At 41.2% G+C, this 15,921-nt stretch overlaps 1 protein-coding gene across 1 annotated transcript in view; it reads left to right on the top strand.

Moving 5' to 3' along the window:
* Nucleotides 1-15,921, top strand: part of LOC132889086 (collagen alpha-4(VI) chain) — a 76,528-nt gene that overhangs the window by 21,637 nt on the left and 38,970 nt on the right. The window contains exons 5-26 of the mRNA XM_060925249.1: nt 262-879; nt 995-1,564; nt 1,771-2,322; nt 2,451-3,026; nt 3,130-3,717; nt 4,015-4,358; nt 4,517-4,595; nt 6,943-7,079; nt 7,293-7,385; nt 8,651-8,704; nt 8,825-8,896; nt 9,107-9,133; nt 9,246-9,290; nt 9,525-9,578; nt 9,767-9,829; nt 10,180-10,245; nt 10,468-10,521; nt 10,781-10,816; nt 13,586-13,651; nt 13,767-13,829; nt 14,407-14,469; nt 14,902-14,964. Of these exons, the coding sequence (XP_060781232.1) occupies nt 262-879; nt 995-1,564; nt 1,771-2,322; nt 2,451-3,026; nt 3,130-3,717; nt 4,015-4,358; nt 4,517-4,595; nt 6,943-7,079; nt 7,293-7,385; nt 8,651-8,704; nt 8,825-8,896; nt 9,107-9,133; nt 9,246-9,290; nt 9,525-9,578; nt 9,767-9,829; nt 10,180-10,245; nt 10,468-10,521; nt 10,781-10,816; nt 13,586-13,651; nt 13,767-13,829; nt 14,407-14,469; nt 14,902-14,964 (4,283 nt within the window). The remainder of the gene's footprint in view (nt 1-261; nt 880-994; nt 1,565-1,770; nt 2,323-2,450; nt 3,027-3,129; nt 3,718-4,014; nt 4,359-4,516; nt 4,596-6,942; nt 7,080-7,292; nt 7,386-8,650; nt 8,705-8,824; nt 8,897-9,106; nt 9,134-9,245; nt 9,291-9,524; nt 9,579-9,766; nt 9,830-10,179; nt 10,246-10,467; nt 10,522-10,780; nt 10,817-13,585; nt 13,652-13,766; nt 13,830-14,406; nt 14,470-14,901; nt 14,965-15,921) is intronic.

Genomic DNA, 15,921 nt, shown 5'->3' with positions numbered 1-15,921 from the left:
TAGGCAGTGACCAGCATATAATCATTAAATTAATAAAAAATAAACACAATCCTATAAAAGAACCGTACATATGTGCAAAGGACCCCGATTATAACTTTAATTTTTTTTATTTATGAAAATGTTATTAATTTCCAACAGACTTAGCACTTTTCTTAGTGGGACATGTTTTTGCCAGAGTTTCAAGAATCAGTGGTGTGCAATGAAAGTGATGTTTCTAATCAATTCTTGACTTGCACTAAAATAAGGTTTGTGCTTTTACAGACTGTGCATCCGCCGACACGGCAGACATCGTGTTTATCGTTGATGAATCTGGCAACATGGGACCTGAAAACTTTCAGCTTGTCCGCAACTTCCTCCGAAACACCATTTTAGGGCTTGATGTAGGCATCGACAAAGTGAGGATAGCCATTGTTCACTACAGCGATGTCCCCAGAGCTGATGTCTATCTGAACACATTCAGCAACAAGAATGAAATTTTGCAGTACGTTCAGAGGCTGTCCTATGGCAGAGGCAAAGCGTATACCGGGGCTGCTCTACGGTTTGCCAAGAACAACATATTCACCAAGGAAAGAGGCAGCCGAAGTGATGAACATGTTCAACAGATTGCGGTGGTCATCACAGACGGATGGTCTGCAGATGAAATCACCAACGCGGCAGCAGATCTGCGTCGTTCAGGCATTACAGTTTTTGCTCTGGGCATCAAAAACGTTAACGTAAATGAATTGAACGAGATAGCGTCTTACCCACCCAGAAAGTTTGTGTTTAACGTCGAGAGTTTTCTTAAGCTCAACGCATTTTCAAGTTTGTTAACAAAAAGCCTTTGTGGGGATATTACCTCTGGCTTTATACCCATGCTCAAAGAGATTACTCTTCAGAAAGGTTTGTAAGCTCCGATTATGCTGAACTAACCTTTTTAACCTGAGAAACTATTTAATTATTACTAACACTCTTAGATTCAATATCCTCATTCAACATTCTTTTTCCTTATCTTCAGGCTGCAAGTTCACAGCTGAAGCAGATATCTATTTCCTCCTCGATGAATCGGGGAGCATTACTTACACAGACTTTGATGAAATGAAAGCTTTTATTTTAGAGTTCCTTCACATGTTTGAGATCGGACCCAATAAGGTGCGCATTGGTGTGGTGAAATTTGCAAGCCATGCAACCACTGTCTTCCGCCTGGACACCTACAACACAAAGACTGAAGTGGAAAAAGCAGTGAAGGACCTCATAATGTATGGAGGTGGCACCAGAATTGATTTGGGACTGGAAGCAATGATCCCGCTCTTTCAGCAAGCATCCCAAACACGCAAGGACAAGGTTCGCGAAATACTCATCATGATTACGGATGGTAAATCTGAGGCAGGTGGAACGCCAGTGAACATTCCAGCTGAGGAAATGAGGAGGCAGAACATCACAATCTATGCTATCGGAGTGAAAGATGCAGACATGGACGAGCTGGACGAAGTCTCCGGAAGCCCAAAAAGGACTTTTTATGTCCAAAACTATGATGCTCTTAAGCTAATTAAAACCAAAGTCCTGAAAGAACTTTGTTCATTTGAAGGTACATTTTTCAAAGGAGTTTCACCAAACTTTTGTGTTGTTTCAGTGGCAATAATCGAATGTTTTAAGCTTTATTCTTGTTCGATAAGTAAAATATTCATGGTAGGTCACTGGAAAACTTTTCATAGATAACTCTAAATAATTTTACATGCCACAACTTAGACTACAACCATGAAACGATGGACTTTCTTCTGCCCTGTCTTACAGCTTGTGGCGATCTTTTGGCGGATGTCGTCTTTCTGATTGACGGTGCGGATGCTGTTGATGAGCAAGACTTTCGAAAGACAAAGGAACTCATAGGATTTGCAGTTGAAAAACTCCCTATTCAAGAGAACAGAGTGCGACTCGCTGTCGTTCAATACAGCACGAACACAAATGTGGAATTTGCCTTAGACGCCTTCCATGATAAAGACTCATTACAAAAGAAAATTGCATCCATCCAGCAGCTTAAAGGCAAAACCTACACAGGCAAGGCACTTAAAGATGTTTTAATGGCGTTTCAGGAAGCCAAAGGGGGACGTCCTAATACTTTGCAGTTCCTAATACTTGTTACCGATAGCGTGTCCAAAGATGACGTCGTACAGCCTTCTCGAGCTCTTAGAGAGCACAACATCACCATTTATGCGATCGGTTTGGAACATGCTAGTAAGTCTCAGTTGTTTGATATTTCTGGATCTTATGACAGAGTCTACCTGGACAGCAATTTTGCTTCCCTACAGACGTTGGATAGTGAGATTATCTTCAAGATATGCAATTCTGGTAAGTGATGCCTGTATTGGGTTTCTAACAACAACAACAACAACAAGCATTAGATAGAACAAGTCGTAAAATTTCTGGTTTCCCAGTTCATGATGTTCATGGTATCTCCCAAATGTTTTGCTCACTAGAGTGCAAAAGACCTGAACTGATGGATGTAATCTTTGTGGTGGATGGCTCTGGTATTGCTGACAAAGCAAATTTTCAGCTGATGAAAAGATTTTTGGAAGGACTGGTGAAAAAGGCAGATGTCGGACAGAAGAGAGTCCGCTTTGGAATGATTATTTATTCTGACCAGCCTAAATCCGAGTTCACTCTAAATCAGTACAACAGCATGGACGAGGTTCTGGCAGCCATCTCACGAATGCACGCTCCTGGAGGTAGAAGAAACACAGTCCAGGCTCTGAAGTCTGCACTCTCCTACTTTGCAGCGGCACATGGAGGAAGGCGTTTTCATCATGTTCCTCAGGTGATGTGCTTAATAACAGATGGTCCAATCGCTGACTCTGCTGAACTCAAAAACTGGACTGAAGATCTTGCAGATTCTGAGGTCAACGTTTTTGCAATTGGGATGGCAGGAGCCACTGAGGCTGAGCTCACACAAATTACTGAAAATCACGAAAGGGCCTTCTACGCGGACAACTATGAGGCTTTTAGAATGCTGTCTAAACCAATTACTCAACAACTATGCAATCTGACAAAGCCAGGTAAAGCAATTCCGCACCAATGTAAACCCAACTCCAAGAACTGAACGCAAGTATGTTTGATTTGATGTGTTATTTAAATGTTACTCTCATTTACTCATTTTAGTGTGTGAGAAGGAGATGGCAGATCTGGTCATCTTGATCGATGGGTCCGAATCGATTTCCGTGAAGAACTGGGAAGTTGTAAAGGGCTCCGCGATCAACATTGTTAAAAAGCTTGAAATTGCACCAGATCGATGGCGGGTTAGTGTGGCTCAGTTCAGTGACAAAATATTTAATCACTTCTACCTGGACAAATACCACAATATAGCACAAGTGGAACAAGGCATACATGCCATTTCCCAAAGGAAACAAGGGACAAACACCTGGGAAGCACTGAAAGAAATAGAAGCTTACTTTACACCGGAGCATGGAAGCAGGATAAAGGAAAGAGTGTCACAGAACTTGCTGCTCATCACAGATGGCAAAGCTAATGACGAGGAGGATCCAAGTACATTAGCTAATCTCAGGGCAAAGGACATTGCTGTATTTGCCATTGGGATTGGGCATGATATCAAGCACCATGAGCTCATCAAAATGACTGGTTCCAAAGAGCGTGTTTTCTACGAGACCTTTGAGAGTCTTCCACTGAAGACAACCACAAATAAAGTTCTAGACGCCATATGCACACCAAATGTCATACCACATTCTGAGGGTAAGTGATCACATTTGATAATTAAATTGTTTAACAAATAAATAAAATAAAAAGATGTCTGCCCCGACTGAGTCTCGGGTTTTGACAAGGTTTTCTTTTGTCATTGTCATTGTTGCCATTGATTCGCTCAGTTGGAATAAAGTCACTGAGGTCTGTAACACCACTTTAGGATAATCTATAACCATTTGATTCACTCCATTGTCAAAATATATACATATTGAGTTGTATAAATTACTGGTGGAAGGAAGCACTATACTAGGAGTTGCCTGATTGCACTGTTTATTCCTGTTTGTTCAGGATGCTCTATTGACATTGGCATTGGATTTGATGCATCACAAAGTACAAGCTCGCAGCCTCTACTGGGACCACACACAGAGTCCCTGGTTGCTGCAGCTATTAATCGTTTATCCATGATTGGTGAGCTCTGCTGTGTCCATGCGGACGAAATCGAAACCAAGTTTGGCTTCCGCCTTGTCTCTGGCAATGATGGGAAAGTCATAGAGGATTTTAACTTTAAAGAGTATGAGCAGAACGCGGTCACCAAGCTGCTCCAAATATGGGCTGCAGCACCAACGGCTTTCAATGCACTTCTTCTAAACTCCTTCAAACAAAAATTCACAAGTTCGCACGCTGGAGTGAAGGTGAGCTGGAAACGGCAATTTTGGGTCGAATCAGAGTTGGAGGAACGGTTCTGACCTTTTTTGTAGATGAAGAAACCCTACAAAGGCAGATATAAACAATAGTGCAAAGACCACACATGATCTCATGATCCTCTGATATACATTTGCTTTTTCCCCAGGTGCTTATCCTATTCACAGATGGATTTGACGATTCCATGGCGCATCTAAAGGCGAGTGCAGAGAGCCTCCGGCAAAGTGGTATGATAACAAGTCAGACTGGTGATGAATTGGTGAAGGGGGATTAAACAGGCTTACGACTGCATACAAATAAAACAAACATGGTACTCCCTGGATATTCATTCCAAGCCAATGAAAATCCTGAATGTCTACTGACTGTTCACCCTTTCCAAAACAGCTGAGACTTTGGGAATTATTAGCAAATTATTGGTCATTAGCTCATTTCTGAAAGATGTCAAATTATTCTACATATTAATTAATGTGAAAGTTGGATTGGGAATACAGTTAGGTCGATATATATTTGGACACTGACAAATTTTGTTTTTTTACCTGTTTACTGAAACATATTCAAGTTATAGTTCTATAATGGACATGGACATAAAGTCCAGACTTTCAGCTTTCATTTGAGGGTATCCACATTAAAATTGAATGAAGGGTTTAGGAGTTTCAGCTCCTTAACATGTGCCACCCTGTTTTTAAAGGGACCAAAAGTAATTGGACAATTGACTCAAAGGCTATTTCATGGGCAGGTGTGGGCAATTCCTTCGTTATGTCATTCTCAATTAAGCAGATAAAAGGCCTGGAGTTGATTTGAGGTGTGGTGCTTGCATTTGGAAGATTTTGCTGTGAAGAAAACATGCGGTCAAAGGAGCTCTCCATGCAGGTGAAACAAGCCATCCTTAAGCTGCGAAAACAGAAAAAACCCATCCGAGAAATTGCTACAATATTAGGAGTGGCAAAATCTACAATTTGGTACATCCTGAGAAAGAAAGAAAGAAAGAAAGAAAGAAAGAAAGAAAGAAAGAAAGAAAGAAAGAAAGCACTGGTGAACTCATCAATGCAAAAAGACCTGGACACTCACAGAAGACAACAGTAGTGGATGATCGCAGAATAATTTCCATGGTGAAGAGAAACCCCTTCACAACAGCCAACCAAGTGAACAACACTCTCCAGGAGGTAGGCGTATCAATATCCAAATCTACCATAAAGAGAAGACTGCATGAAAGTAAATACAGAGGGTTCACGGCACGGTGCAAGCCACTCATAAGCCTCAAGAATAAAAAGGCTAGATTGGACTTTGCTAAAAAACATCTAAAAAAGCCAGCACAGTTCTGGAAGAACATTCTTTGGACAGATGAAACCAAGATCAACCTCTACCAGAATGATGGCAGTAAAAAAGTATGGCGAAGGCGTGGTACAGCTCATGATCCAAAGCATACCACATCATCTGTAAAACACGGCGGAGGCAGTGTGATGGCTTGGGCATGCATGGCTGCTAGTGGCACTGGGTCACTAGTGTTTATTGATGATATGACACAGGACAGAAGCAGCCGAATGAATTCTGAGGTATTCAGAGACGTACTGTGTGCTCAAATCCAGCCAAATAATAATTGGCGTTTCATAATACAGATGGACAATGACCCAAAACATAAAGCCAAAGAAACCCAGGAGTTTATTAAAGCAAAGAAGTGGAATATTCTTGAATGGCCAAGTCAGTCACCTGATCTCAACCCAATTGAGCAGCATTTCACTTGTTAAAGACTAAACTTCAGACAGAAAGGCCCACAAACAAACAGCAACTGAAAACCGCTGCAGTAAAGGCCTGGCAGAGCATTAAAAAGGAGGAGAAACAGCGTCTGGTGATGTCCATGAGTTCAAGACTTCAGGCAGTCATTGCCAACAAAGGGTTTTCAACCAAGTATTAGAAATGAACATTTTATTTACAATTTAATTTGTCCAATTACTTTTGAGCCCCTGAAATGAAGGGATTGTGTTTTAAAAATGCTTTAGTTCCTCACATTTTTATGCAATCAATTTTGTTCAACCCACTGAATTAAAGCTGAAAGTCTGAACTTCACCTGCATCTGAATTGTTTTGTTCAAAATTCACTGTGGTAATGTAAAGAACCAAAATTAGAAAAATGTTGCCTCTGTCCAAATATTTATGGACCTAACTGTATATTAAGAACAGCTTCCATGCATGTCTTCAAGAGTCTGTCAAAGCTCAGTACTGGGCCTTCCGGAGGTTTCTTTAGACATAGCGGTTCTCAGGACCAAGTTCATAATGAAACTAGATGTCTCCTCATATATCCAAGCCAAAACCATTCTACTTTATTTGTACATTCTTATCATTTCTACATTTTATTGAATGATGCATAGTTTTTCAAGTGAATAATGAAAGAGTAAGCAATAACAATAACCTTGAACAAATAAAGAAACTGAATGAGTTAATTCACTGAATGGAAGGGTCAACTTTTCTTTCGCTTTAAGTGGCAACAGAATGAGCGCTAATGTCGTCTCACTTTTAGCTGAAAACCCAACTTGAAATTGTTTTAAATGCATATTCCCGACTGTCATTTGTGCACTAGGGGTTAACGCACTGCTGATCGTGGCTCTGAAAGACAATGTGGACCACCAAGCGCTGGAATTTGGACGAGGTTTCAACTATAACAAGCCCCTTTCCATCAACATGCTTAATGTGGGAAATGCACTTCAGGAACAGCTTGTGAGCTTCTTTTATTCCTTAAAATATTCAGATTAGAGGGCTATATGGTATTGTGAGGATATTCCTCAATATAAATAGAATATATTGCAATTTGAATGTAACAAATTATTTCTTGGTATTGTTCGACACTTTAGATGTTTAAGACAGTGCAATATTCTGGATTGTCTCTCCTGATCCGATTTTTTTTCCTTCCACTTTTTCTCCATAAAACAGGAAGCAGTGGCATCAAGAGTGTGCTGCAATATGACGTGTACATGTCAGGGTGATTTTGGCGCCATGGGACGGTTTGGGCCCCTGGGATTAAAGGTGCAGCCTCATCTATTCCAGTCTTTTCTTTTTAATTGATTTTGAGAAAGTGAATGAGAACGTCATTGAAAATCTAATTCAGAAATATGTTCATCTTTACATGTGCCTCTGACAGCAAATCAGATACGAATCAAATAACCAGTGTAATCAGTGCAAGAGCCATTAGATCACGTAGATTTTTACCACAGCATGGTTGAATTCTAGAATCTGACTGGTCAGAAGGTGTTCACTAATTTTCCCCACATCACTGATGATGAGACGGAACCAAATAACGAGAGCAAAGCACAACATTGTGTGTTAGCAAAGCACACTTTCAACATCTCCAGGCAGATGGATTTTTTTTTTTTGAAACAATTGTTAAACTGGCTTCGTATTTCACCAAAGTGATATTTGCAGAAAGTGTAGCTAAAGTCAGATTTTGTTGTTTCTTAAATGTCAAGGGGTCAAAACACAGAATCGGCAGAAAAACCCAAGGAGGAAAAAAGGGGTTGTTGGGTTTCTTTCTTCCCCCCCCTTGAGCAGACACACTAATGGGTTTTCTCAGACTGCTACATATTTGGTCTGGTAAAGCACACAAAGAAAGTATGAATTTCATGTGCTTAATCTGAAACAAACAAACAATGGGAACACATCTCATCTCATCTCATTATCTCTAGCCGCTTTATCCTGTTCTACAGGGTCGCAGGCAAGCTGGAGCCTATCCCAGCTGACTACGGGCGAAAGGCGGGGTACACCCTGGACAAGTCGCCAGGTCATCACAGGGCTGAAACATAGACACAGACAACCATTCACACTCACATTCACACCTACGGTCAATTTAGAGTCACCAGTTAACCTAACCTGCATGTCTTTGGACTGTGGGGGAAACCGGAGCACCCGGAGGAAACCCACGCGGACACGGGGAGAACATGCAAACTCCGCACAGAAAGGCCCTCGCCGGCCACGGGGCTCGAACCCGGGCCTTCTTGCTGTGAGGCGACAGCGCTAACCACTACACCACCGTGCCGCCCATGGGAACACATTTGCAGGATTATTTGGAACATGAAGTGAAACACCAGAAAGTACACACAAACACAAAGATCTCAAGACACTGATGGAATCCTGACCTGACAGGACTGACACGGTCATTATGACAAAAAAGTTGTAAAAGAAAGACGCATGCAATTGTTTTTTTGTTGTTGTTGTTGCCCCGCAAATTCTTATTGTGCACTATTAAAATAGCAAGTGTCTGATTTAATTTGCTAACTATGTTTCGGATTTCAAAGGGAGGACCAGGGTTAATGGGTCATCCTGGAATACCTGGTGACGACGGAAGCCCGGTGAGCACATTTTCAACTATTTTAATCAATTCTGCTGCTCTTAAAAACACATTATTCAACCCACTTTCCATGAGAGCAATGTATTTGATGGTTAATACTGCTATTTCTTGTTATGAACAGGGTGAAAGGGGTCAGCCGGGTCTGAACGGAACTCAAGGACACCAAGGCTGCCCTGGTAAAAGAGGCCTCAAGGTAGAACATGCCAGGAATATAATAATCTCCTGTTTTCTGCTACGAGTCGGGCTTTAAAAAACATTTACACCACGTTGTCATCAAGTTTGTCATCCAGCGTTTAGCCTACAACCTTCTATACAAGCTATCTTGTGCTTGTATTTCATGAAAATAAAACAATGCATTTTCTCTACAAATCATTAAAGTACCACCTTTTTGTATTTTCTCCAGGGATCAATAGGATATACTGGGGATCACGTGAGTACCAGGACGGCTTTTCACACCCCGCCAGTCGAGGAGTCTTTCTCACCATGTTTGCCCAGAAACTGATATTCTACCTCCTGAGTTTTTTTTTTTTTTTTTTGAACAGGGAGACGAAGGAGAGTTCGGACTCACTGGGGTGGATGGTGAACAGGTGAACCTCCATCATTAAAAGACATGCGGATTCTTCTCCTGATTCTTGCGATATGATCCAATGAATGAATACTTGTTTATTCCTTGATGTAACAGGTTTATTGAGCAGGCTAATCCTGGTCCAGGATATCATTCATTAAGATACTGCTAGCTTTAAACCAGTTACCAGAACACTGCAATCAAATCCCAGATTATGAACGAGTGACTCACTGATTCGATTCTTTGTCCTGAACAGGGTGAGACTGGTGAAACTGGAATGGCAGGACCGAAGGGAGATCACGGACGCTCAGTAAGTACATCCCATGGATATCTTGCACATTCAATGGAGAAAATTTTCTTCAATGTGGAATTTACAACATAATTATAAACAGCAGCATGAGTTCATGAAAAAATTGAAATATTCATTGAATGTCCATCTATCCAGTGAATAGTAATTCTCATGCAGTTGCTTCATCTTTGTCTCACGTCTGTTTGCAGGGTGTAAAAGGAGTGAGAGGAGATTCTGGCCCCAAGGGAGAACGTGGTGTGAGAGGAGACCCTGTGAGTGGTTCTGCAATGTTTAAAACAATTCAGCTTGATAAAAATAAATAAAATTCCTATTTAAATATCGTAAGTCATTCTCATCATCATTATTATTAAAATTATAAATTGACTTCTGTATTCGTACTCTTAATTGAATTATTTTAGCTTTTAATTTCTAATTTATGATTGCATATTTATCACGAAAATACTCAAATGTTCTAAACTACAATATGAATAATTTATAATTGTTTACTTTTTTGGGCATCCATTGCATAAATAAATAAATAAATGTTGAATTCATTTTTTTAGGCGTAATAATTGATATTAAGCATTTAATTTTATTCTTTGCATTAAATGTCGGTAAATAGGGGATACCCGGTGCAGACAGCAGAGTGCGGGGTCCAAAGGGTGAGCTGGGATACGTAGGCTTTCCTGTGAGTGTTTGCATCGAATCAATCAATCAATCTTATTCATGACATTATCTAAATTTATAGAATTTTATTTTATTTATTTTACATTTGAATTATTAATGATATTAAATACAAAATGTAAACATATCACTGGATTAGTGCAACATGAATCTCTCTTTTTTTTTTTAAGATAAACAGCAAATTGGGCAGAATTAACTAATAAAAACTCAACTCCCTTCCTGTCAGGGTAATCAAGGCCCAGATGGAGAGCCGGGTCAAGCCGGTGAGCGTGGAGAGCATGTAAGTCCATTTCAGCTGCAGCTGGAACGCAGCTTCTCGGCAAATGTACTGATGTTTAGTTTAAGCTTAAGACTGCTTGTCTTCTTTTGGGTGAAGTTTTGGCAGCGGGAGCGTTCAGTGTTTGGATCCGTGTTGCTGCCTGGGTCATGTGCTACACTGCTCATCAGAAAAGCATGCCGCAGCAGGAAATATCTGGAGCGCAAGCAAATTCGGAGAAATTCGGAATGAGTGCAGTGATCTCATTTCTTCTATTTTATAGGGCTTTCCTGGGAAGAAGGGACCACCAGGAACTCCGGTAGTACAATTCTATTACAGTATTCCCTCATTTCTATTCTATGAACTTTGCACTGACCGAAAACTTACATTTTATTCAAAATCATTTTATCTTATTCTTTTTGACTTCATCTGACTGTATTCCATTCTTTTCCATTTCATTCTATTCTATTCCTTTTTGCAATGACTGCTAAAATTTGGAGTATTTTTATTTAATTCGATTCAATTTCCTTCTTTTCAAGTTCATCTATAATTGTAATATTTAATCTTATTCAAATCATATTCAATGAGTCAAAACATTAAAACCACTACCAGGTGAAGTGAATAACACTGATTATCTCATTGCAATGGCACCTGTCCAGGGGCGAGTATATTTGGTAGTTCTCAAAGTTGATGTGTTGGAAGCAGGAAAAATGGGCAAGCGCAAGAACCTGAGTGACTTTGACAAGGACCAAATTGTGATGGCTAGATGACTGGGTCTGAGCATCTCCAAAACAGCATGTCTTTTGGGTGTTCCAGACATGCAGTGGTTAATACCTACCAAAAGTGGTCCAAGGAAGGACAACCAGGAAACCGGTGACAGTGTCATGGCGCCAAAGGCTCACTGATGCGTGTGGTCCAATCCCACAAAAGAGCTACTGTCGCACAAAATTGCTGAAAAAGTTAATGCTGACTCTGACCGAAAGGAGCCAGAACATACACAGTGCATCACAGCTTACTGTGTCTGGGGCTGTGTAGCTGCAGACCAGTCAGTGTGCCCATGGCGAACCCTGTCCATTGCTAAAAGCTCAGACAATGGGCAACTGGACCCTGGAGCAATGGAAGAAGGTGGTCTGGTCTGATGAATCATGTTTTATTTTCCATCATGTGGATGGCTGGGTGCATGTGCGTCACTTACCTGGGGAAGAGATGGCACCAGGATGCACTATAGGAAGAAGGCAAGCCGGCAGAGGCAGTGCGATATTCTGGGCAATGTTCTGCTGGGAAACTTTGGTTCCTGGCATTCACGTGGATGTTACTTTGACACGTATTACCAACCTGAACATTGTTGCAGACCAAGTTCACCCCTTCATGGTAACAGTATTCCCAAAAGACAGTGGCCAGAGACATTGCAAAAATTGTTCAGGAAGGGTTTGAGGAACATGATAAAGATTCATCAGTGTTGACTCAGCCTCCAAATTCCCCAGATCTCAATCTGATCAAGCATCTGTGGAATGTGCTAGACAAACAAGCCCGATCCATGGAAGCCCCATGTCACAACTTAAAAATCCGCTGCTGATGTCTTGGTGCCAGATACCACAGCACACCTTCAGAGGTTTGTGGAGTCCAGACCTTGACGGGTCAGAGCTGTTTTGATGGCACAAGGGGGACCTACATTATATTCGGCAGGTGGTTTAATGTTATGGCTGATGGGTGTGTGCTCTATTTTGCAATGACTGCTAAACAGGAACCATCTGCAGCTCAACACCTCAAAGACCAAGGAGCTGGTCATTGACTCTGGGAGGTCCAGACCAAGGTCACGACCAGTTCTGATCGAGGGAATCGAGGTGGAGGCTGTGGATTCCTACAAGTACCTTGGGCTGTGGCTGGACAGCAAGCTGGACTGGACTTGCAACACCAATCACTTATACAGGAAGGGACAGAGCAGGCTATACTTCCTTAGGAGGCTGCGGTCCTTTAACATCTGCAGGAAACTCCTGTGGATGTTCTATCAGTCTGTGGTCACCAGTGTCCTGTTTTACACCATGGTGTGCTGGGGGGGGGGGGGGGGGGGGGGGGGCAGCACATCCAAGGACGACACATCCAGGCTGGACAAACTGATCAGGCAGGCCAGCTCTGTGGTCGGCAAGAAGCTGGACTCTCTGGTGATGGTGGCAGAGAAGAGGTCTATGGACAAACTATTGAACATCATGGATGATGCCAGTCACCCTCTGCACACTGTCATCAGCAACCAGAGGAGCCTGTTCAGTGACAGAATGCTCCTTCCCAAGTGCAGGACGAACAGACTCAAAAACTCCTTTGTCCGTCACGCCATCAGCTTGTACAACTCCTCTCTGGGGGGAGGAGGGGTAACAGGAGGACAGAGGACGGGAAGGAGCAGTAGCCTAGCCTAGCCTAACAATAAGCAATACCGTACAATGTGCAATATAATGTGCAATATAAACTGCAATATCTTTCCTGCTTCCCCACACACACACACACACTTACCCTAACCCCACTTCTCCCCCCTTCCCCATATCTTATTCTTTTATATTTGTATATGTAAATACTTAATTTATTTTAATTTATCTAGAAGTTTTTCTCTATTTCTTTTCTCTGTTTATCTGTAATGATGCTGCTGGAATCTTAATTTCCCTGAGGGAACCCTCCCGAAGGGATCAATAAAGTTTTATCTAATCTAATCTAATCTAATCTAATCTAATCTAATCTAATCTAATCTAATCCTTTATTTTCACTCTTTTCTATTTCATCTATTCTTTTCTGTTCTATTGTTTAATTCTACTATATTTAATTATGTTTTGCAGCGACAACTAAACCTTTTTTCATTCTATTCCCCTGTAAGAACCTATATACATTTGAGTTGTTCACATTCCTCTGTATAACCCAAAGTGGCTTCAGTCATTCCTGTCTCCAAAAACCATGATCACATGACTATAAACTTTTCCATTATCTGACAGAGTATCATATATGATGGATGTTTGAATTTGGTGATTACATTATTTGTCCATCTAACAGTTTCCATTGCATCATCTCTAAATTACAATCAATCAATCAATCAATCAATTTTCAGGGGCCTTCCTCCACTGAACAAGGAGAACCAGGACCAGTGGGACCAGATGGACATCCAGGAGTGCGGGTGAGGACCCTTTAAGTACTCTTAAAGTGGAAATATAACATTTGTAGTCCTTGGTCCCAAAAACTTTGACTCCTTGTGTCTCAGTCATAATGTTCAGCTTTCTCTCTCTCTTCAGGGTTCTCCTGGGATAACTGGACCCAAAGGAGAGAAAGGTGATCAAGGTCTACCTGGAGTTCAGGTATGTCCAAACTGCTCTGAAAACATCAATATTTAATACAAATATTACAGCAAAACAGTCAACATTGGCATTGTAACAGTAACTCCACTTCATCATGCCTCCCTGTGGTTGATTATTTTCCTCTAACAGCAAGCCACCAAGTGTTTTATACCTTACAATTTGGCTACAACAAAGTTGGCTCACATTTTTTCTGATTTTCATCTTAAGCGACTGTCGGAACAAATCAAAAACAACAATCACGTATTGACCAATATTCATCCCGTTATGGTAAAGGAAGCAGCAGCAAACATGTTTGAGAGAAAACCTGAAAGAAAAAGCTGTAAAAATAAATAAATAAAATCATTGAACAGTCGAATGGTGTGTTGCTGCTTTTGATTACACAAAATTTAATTGATTGAGTTTGTGTGTCAATATGGTGTTGCGTACTCAAACAGTCCCACTCCTGAGAATCCTGAGGTGGGTCATGGAAAAAGCTTGAGTTCTAGTTTTTTGGTGTTAATATTCACACAGTGAGAAAAGGTTTATCACTTTAGAGATAAACATGTCTCTAAACACTGTTTTCTTGATGGTTTCTCAGGGGCTGTATGGTGCAGTTGGGGATAAAGGCACCAAAGGAAACCGAGGACCGAGAGGGCCACAGGTAGGTCACACACCCTTTCTGTTCCCCCTGCCCATAATGTCACAGAAATCGACTCGAGGAACTTGATGTTCTTACTGAAACAGACGGTCTTCACAGAGACCTATGTTACACAAAAGAACAGAATTTAATACAATTTTCCAGTGTTCAAACAGAAGAGGCCGAGCTTGCATTTTCAGTTTATAGGTGTGGGAAATGGAAAGCTTTAATATTACAGAAGAAATACAAGTTGCCATCAAATAAACCAGTCTGCAAGAAAACATTTGGACATTTCACTCGCTCGGTCAAATCAGACTGGCCAAATCAACCGCACTTTTCGGGCACTACAGAAAACACCCAGTACACAATGTGGAGGTAGTAATTTGAAAAAAAAAAAAAGGCCATTAAAGCTATTACAACTTTTCTCAAAGTGTGTGTATGTGTAAATCTTTTCAGGGTCTGATCGGTGACACGGGCAGAAAAGGCGACACTGGAACAGAAGGTTTCAGAGGCCCACCGGTGAGTACATCCTCTTAGTCTATGATTTTAAAGATGACCTACGATACCCCTTTTCCACAAGTTGATGCAGTTCCTTGAGATCTGAATGAAATGTCGATGACGCGCTTTGGCTGAAATATCCATCCATCCATCCCATCCAACCGTTTTCCTCTGCTTATTCAATGTCGGGTCACGGTTGCAGCAGGCGAAGCAGGGTATTCTAGGTATCCCTCTCCCCAGCAATGCTTTCCAGCTCCTCCTGGGGATCCCAAAGCACTCCAAGGCCAGATGAGATATACAGTGGTGCTTGAAAGTTTGTGAACCCTTTAGAATTTGCTATATTTCTGCATAAATATGACCAAGAACATCATCAGATTTTCATACAAGTCCTAAAAGTAGATGAAGAGAGCCCAGTTATACAAATGAGACAAAAATATTATGCTTGATCATTTATTTATTGAGGAAAATTATCCAATATTACATATCTGTGAGCGGCAAAAGTATGTGAACCTCTAGGATTAGCAGTTAATTTGAAGGTGAAATTAGAGTCAGGTGTTTTCAATCAGGTGTGAGTGGGCACCCTGTTTTATTTAAAGAATGGATCTATCAAAGTCTGATCTTCTCAACACATGTTTGTGGAAGTGTATCATGGCACGAACAAATGAGATTTCTGAGAACCTCAGAAAAAGTGTTGTTGATGCTCATCAGGCTGGAAAAGGTTACAAAACCATCTCTAAAGAGTTTGGACTCCACCAATCCACAGTCAGATAGACTGTGTACAAATGGAGGAAATTCAAGACCATTGTTACCCTCCCCAGGAGTGGTTGACCAACAAAGATCACTCCAAGAGCAAGATGTGTAATCATCGGTGAGGTCACAAAGGACCCCAGGGTAACTTCTTAGCAACTGAAGGCCTTTCTCACATTGGTTAATGTTAATGTTCATGAGTCCACCATCAGGAGAACACCGAACAACAAT

Source organism: Neoarius graeffei, chromosome 7 (genome assembly GCF_027579695.1).
Source record: "Neoarius graeffei isolate fNeoGra1 chromosome 7, fNeoGra1.pri, whole genome shotgun sequence".
NCBI lineage: Eukaryota > Metazoa > Chordata > Actinopteri > Siluriformes > Ariidae > Neoarius > Neoarius graeffei.
Note: the sequence above shows the minus strand (reverse complement) of the source record. Positions and strands in the feature narration are given on the sequence as shown.